At 49.1% G+C, this 5,368-nt stretch overlaps 1 protein-coding gene across 1 annotated transcript; it reads left to right on the top strand.

Annotated features, from left to right (window-relative positions):
- The first annotated feature begins 3,337 nt into the window (after positions 1-3,337).
- Positions 3,338-5,107, top strand: KLHL25 (kelch like family member 25). Its single transcript, XM_009978664.2, has one exon. The coding sequence runs from the start codon at positions 3,338-3,340 to the stop codon at positions 5,105-5,107; it is 1,770 nt and encodes a 589-aa protein (XP_009976966.2).
- Positions 5,108-5,368: the final 261 nt, after the last annotated feature.

The following is a 5,368-nucleotide window of genomic DNA, read 5'->3' as shown; positions in this document are numbered from 1 at the left end:
CATACATTTGTGCACGTCGTGAAAAGCATAGATGATCCTTTTAGTTACAGGCTTCCAAGGTTTATAAGCCTGGTAGATTTTGGAAGAAACCCATCAGATGAAATAGCTGCTGCCTGCAGTTTCTGTGCATTTGATATGGGTGGGATGATGCCAAGTTCTCTGGTAGACTGAGAGATGAGTGGGGTGTGTTTGTGAGGGGAAGGATTAGTAACCTGCCACTTTTCTGCTTGTGCCCAGCTATGGCAGGATTCAAGGAGCCCTCAAAACAAGCTGGCTGGAAGTTGCTGGAAACCACAAGCAAGGCTTGCTGGTGACACCAGAGATCAGAGGCTGCTCTAGTTCCAGTTTGATGATCTGTCTCGCCCTGCTGATCTGTGACCAGTGACATCCAGTGTCATAATGTGGCTTCAAGGAGAGACCAACTAAATGGGCTGGGGACTCTTTAGCTTTCAGGCTTGCAGCTGTACAGGGGGCCAGCTGGTGCCTGTAGTGGGACAAGGTGATGTGAAGAGCGGTCCTAATGGGGACTGGGCTGGAACCTGCCAACTTATTCCCTGCATACTGTTCAGTACCCTTTGGATAGAAGTATGATTTGTTTACCAGTGCCCTGGGCAAGATATTTGATGTTAGAAGCATGAGATTTTATATATGTGTGTGTGCGTGTATACATATATATGTGTATATATATATATAAAATGACTCTGCTTCAGCTTTTATATAGACATTTCTAGTTTCTAAATAACCTGCTCCTTCCATTCTGACTAGTGGCTTTTCTAATCTTAGTGTCAGGAAAAAGTGACTCTGCCTTCTTGCAATCTCTTTGTTTGTTTCCATAGCTGTCCTATATAAATTGCTTAATTTTTTGTGCGTGAGAAAGTCGAAGATTACTGTTGAATAGCTGACCAGAGCTGTGAGCAAAGAAAGCAGTAGCAGTGGCAGGGTGGTTTCTGAGGTTGTAGGAATAGGAACCTAAATCAATAGCTTTTAGCAGACTCATAAATATTTAATGTTCATTCCTCGCTTTGGCGTTAGAGCTTTGACACGAGAATCCATATACCTCTCAAATTAGTGTTGTCCCTGCGCTGGGTGTAGATGTTGGAAACTGTTTCCCTTAGATGCGCTTTAAAGTGCTGCTCTGTAATGACGTTTTCCTTCCTGTTTTGGAGCCTTGGTTCTGCGCAGCCTCCGATCCCAAGTGAAACGAGAACCCTCTGATCCCAACCCCAAGCTGCAGGGGTTTTGGCGAGGAGCGTGCACCTATCCGACCCCAACACCCATGGCAATGCTCCTGCCCAGCTTGGAGGCCAAGTGGAGTTGTGGCTGCTTGGGCAAGCTATTGTTTCTGAATAGAGAAGCCTGGAGGGACTTTTTCCCTGGAGCTGTGACACAGCCTTGAGGAATCAGTGAGGCCCCAGGAAGACCAACCTCAGTAATTCATGGCAGCGGGTGGGGAAGGAGGGACGTGCCCACAACTATTTGTCGCATTTGGACTCTTTTGGAGGTGCTGGAGAAGCAGGGGGTAAGAAGCACATGAGCAGAGCATGAGTCAGACAGCTTATCTGGCCATCCACCTCCGCTTGAGGTCATCCAGCCATGGAGCGTGGGAGGGTTGCACGGATCCAGGTCTCCACCAGGTCAAGGCTGTGACCAGCTGGTGGCCTGGGAACAGTGCGTCCACTCTCTCAACGGTTCGTGGTTTCCCCCGGGACCCCGAGTGCTGGGCTGGGGTGATGGTGGTGAGCTCAGCCTTGCTGAGGAGGACAGGGCTGATCTGTAGACCTCGTGCTTGCAGGGAAGAAAGACCCTTGAGAAACCTCAGGCTGCAAAGAGCAAGTTAAAACAAACAAACAAACAAAAACAACAAAAAGAACCCAACGAAAAACCCTTCCCCAGCTATATCTGCGCCTAATTACTGATTTCTAAATGATTTGGTGGCTGGAGCAGGATGCTGTGGGATTTCAGCCCTGGTGTCTCCAGCCTGCAAGGCAAAACTGCAGTGATTTTGGGAAAAGGGCATAGAAAAGGGGTAGAAAAATAGTGTTGGGTGAGAGAGAAGATGTAGCAGAGCTGGATAGTGTTTCTCAAGCAACCCCTTTTTCCTGTGAATTAGGCCCACTCTGCCCAGCCTGTAGCCGTTTCTCGTGTCTGCCTCGTGCTGGCAGGGAAGCTGAGCCGGAGGTGGCAGCTCCAGATGCTCCTGTGCATCCGAACAGGGTCCTCCCTGCCCTGAGCCCTGAAACGCTCCTGGCACAGTCGAGATCCCTCTGAGCTCTGTGACCTGCCCCATCTTTAGCCCATTTGGCTGACCCTATTTTTCTCTTTTCTTTTTTTTTCTGGACTCATTTTTCATACCTCAGGACAGTCGTGCTACCAACTTCAGTGCTGGTTTTCTGCCATAGGAGGGGACTGTATGCATATCTGTCTGTCTACTTTAGTTACGTGGGGGACAAAACAAAGCTGGCTAAAATATTTTGGAGCAAGTGACTTGGATTTTATCATCTAAGCTGTATTAATTTGATTGGTCTGAAGGCTTTTTCTTCCCCAGGCAAGGATAGGTACCAGGCAGCACTTAAATGAAATAGTAGCTAATAAAGCCTTGTGTTTGCTTCTGCCTGTTTGTAAAAAAACATGATTTAAGCTGTCTCTTTTGTCTTATTCTCTGATGTGAATCAGTCCTACAAAATTTTTAAGTCACATGAAGTATCTGGTGAGTTTTTTTCAACAAACACTACAATGAAAGGGTTTGGTAAAATTTGTTCAAAACTTTTGGCTTGTGCTGGGAGCTAAGTATTCCATAAATAAAACCAGTAGCAATTGCCTTTCTTAAAGCTGCAATAATCTTCACGAAAATCAGAAGCCAAACTTGATTTCTGCTGAGCCAAGAACAGGCTGGTGCCCTTTATCCTGGATAGACTGCTCTCTTAATGCTGTTTTCTAAGGAAAAATAACTCTTCTGCGGTTTGCCAATACCCTCTGGGGTCTGTTGAGACAATTTACCATCAAGTTTGGGTTTTGATTGCTTCACTTTGTTGCTGTGTTGCTGAAACCGAAGTGCAGAATTTCCCCTCCACCCCCCTCTTCCTTCCCACTCTAAATTCAGTTTTTGGAGGGTGTGCGGGTGCAGGAGGCACGGGCTCTGCTCACCAGGGTGCAGGAGCACCCGCAGAGCAGGAGCACTGGGGTGTCACCTGGTGTTTCACGTTTCACATCTGTTCGAGTGTGCTGGAGTTGGAGAACATCTATTTTCCGTGCCTCACATCAATAAGGACAGGAAAATAACGGATTTTCTGTTTGTTTGTTTTTTTTTTTTTTCTTTGCAGGAAAAAGCTCTGCCATCATGTCAGTCAGCGTCCACGAGAACCGTAAATCCCGGACCAGCACCGGCTCCATGAATATCCTGCTTTTTCACAAAGCTTCCCACCCGGACTGCGTCTTGTCCCATCTGAACACCCTGCGGAAGCACTGCATGTTCACCGATGTCACCCTTTGGGCAGGAAACAGGTCGTTCCCATGTCATCGGGCAGTGCTGGCTGCCTCCAGCAGATACTTTGAAGCCATGTTTAGCAACGGCCTCCGGGAGAGCCTGGATGATGAGGTGAACTTCCATGACAGCCTCCACCCAGAGGTGCTGGAGCTGTTGTTGGACTTTGCTTATTCCTCTCGAATCATCATCAATGAGGAGAATGCTGAGTCCCTGCTAGAGGCTGGAGACATGCTGCAGTTCCATGATGTCCGAGATGCTGCGGCTGAGTTCCTGGAGAAGAATCTCTACCCTTCCAACTGCCTGGGCATGATGCTGCTCTCGGATGCTCATCAGTGCCGGCGGCTCTATGAGCTGTCCTGGAGGATGTGCCTGGTCAACTTTGAGACTGTTCACAAGAGCGAGGACTTCAACAACCTTTCCAAGGACACTCTGCTGGACCTCATCTCCAGTGATGAGCTGGAAATTGAGGATGAAGAAAAGGTCTTTAAGGCTGTCATCCAGTGGGTGAAATACGATCTCGATGAGCGGAAGGCTTATCTCCCAGAGCTTCTGAGGAATGTTCGTCTGGCCTTGCTTCCTTCTGAATGCCTCAAGGAAGCCTTGGCTTGTGAGGACTTGATCATGGTGGATGAAAAGAACAAGCTTGTCTTGGATGAAGCTATTCAGTGCAAGAAGAAGATCCTCCAGAATGATGGAGTGGTCACCAGTCCCTGTGCCAGGCCTCGCAAAGCTGGGCACACCTTGCTGATCCTGGGAGGACAGACCTTCATGTGCGATAAGATCTACCAAGTGGATCACAAAGCAAAGGAAATTATCCCCAAAGCAGACCTGCCGAGTCCACGGAAGGAGTTTAGTGCCTGTGCCATCGGATGCAAAGTATATATCACTGGAGGCAGGGGCTCAGAGAATGGGGTCTCAAAAGACGTATGGGTGTACGACACTGTTCATGAGGAATGGTCAAAAGCTGCCCCGATGTTAATAGCTCGGTTTGGGCATGGCTCGGCTGAATTGGAAAACTGCCTGTATGTGGTTGGTGGGCACACAGCAGTAGCTGGAGTCTTTCCCGCATCTCCTTCTGTTTCCTTGAAGCAAGTAGAGAAGTACGATCCCATCTCCAACAAATGGACAATGGTGGCTCCTTTGAGAGATGGAGTGAGCAACGCTGCGGTGGTGAGCGCCAGGCTCAAGCTTTTCGTCTTTGGTGGGACCAGCATTCACCGAGACATGGTGTCCAAAGTCCAGTGCTATGATCCAGCTGAGAATCGGTGGATGATCAAAGCCGAATGCCCGCAGCCCTGGCGTTACACGGCCGCCGCTGTCCTGGGCAGCCAGATTTTCATCATGGGAGGAGACACCGAGTTCACGGCAGCATCCGCCTACCGCTTCGACTGCGAAACGGACCAGTGGACGCGCATCGGGGACATGACAGCCAAGCGCATGTCATGCCATGCTTTGGCCTCGGGGAATAAGCTCTACGTGGTGGGGGGTTACTTTGGGACTCAGAGGTGCAAAACGCTGGACTGCTACGACCCTACATCAGACACGTGGAACTGTATCACGACGGTGCCTTACTCGCTCATCCCCACAGCTTTTGTCAGCACCTGGAAGCACCTGCCATTGTGATGAGGGTCAGGGCTTGGGGGCTTGTATCCAGGAGGTCAATAAGGTAAGAGTCTCCTTCTCTTAAACTGAAACTTGCTTTCTCACCTCAATTGCATCTCCACACACCATGCCAAAGCCACGGGCTCCAGGTTGCTCAGGTTTTATGAGGAGGCTGCATTTAAAGGTGGGATGCAGCACCAGAAAAGAGTAATCAGCTCTCTGTCATTCTGTAAGTCTAGCTGGACCCGACGTTTCTCTTGTTTCCAGATGGTCCACTCAGTA

The sequence above is a fragment of the Tauraco erythrolophus genome, chromosome 14 (genome assembly GCF_009769465.1).
Source record: "Tauraco erythrolophus isolate bTauEry1 chromosome 14, bTauEry1.pri, whole genome shotgun sequence".
Classification (NCBI taxonomy): Eukaryota; Metazoa; Chordata; class Aves; order Musophagiformes; family Musophagidae; genus Tauraco; species Tauraco erythrolophus.
Note: the sequence above shows the minus strand (reverse complement) of the source record. Positions and strands in the feature narration are given on the sequence as shown.

What these genes read in the sequence shown, in the direction of transcription:
- KLHL25 (XM_009978664.2), top strand. Translation starts at nt 3,338, where the DNA reads ATGTCAGTCAGCGTCCACGAGAACCGTAAATCCCGGACCAGCACCGGC.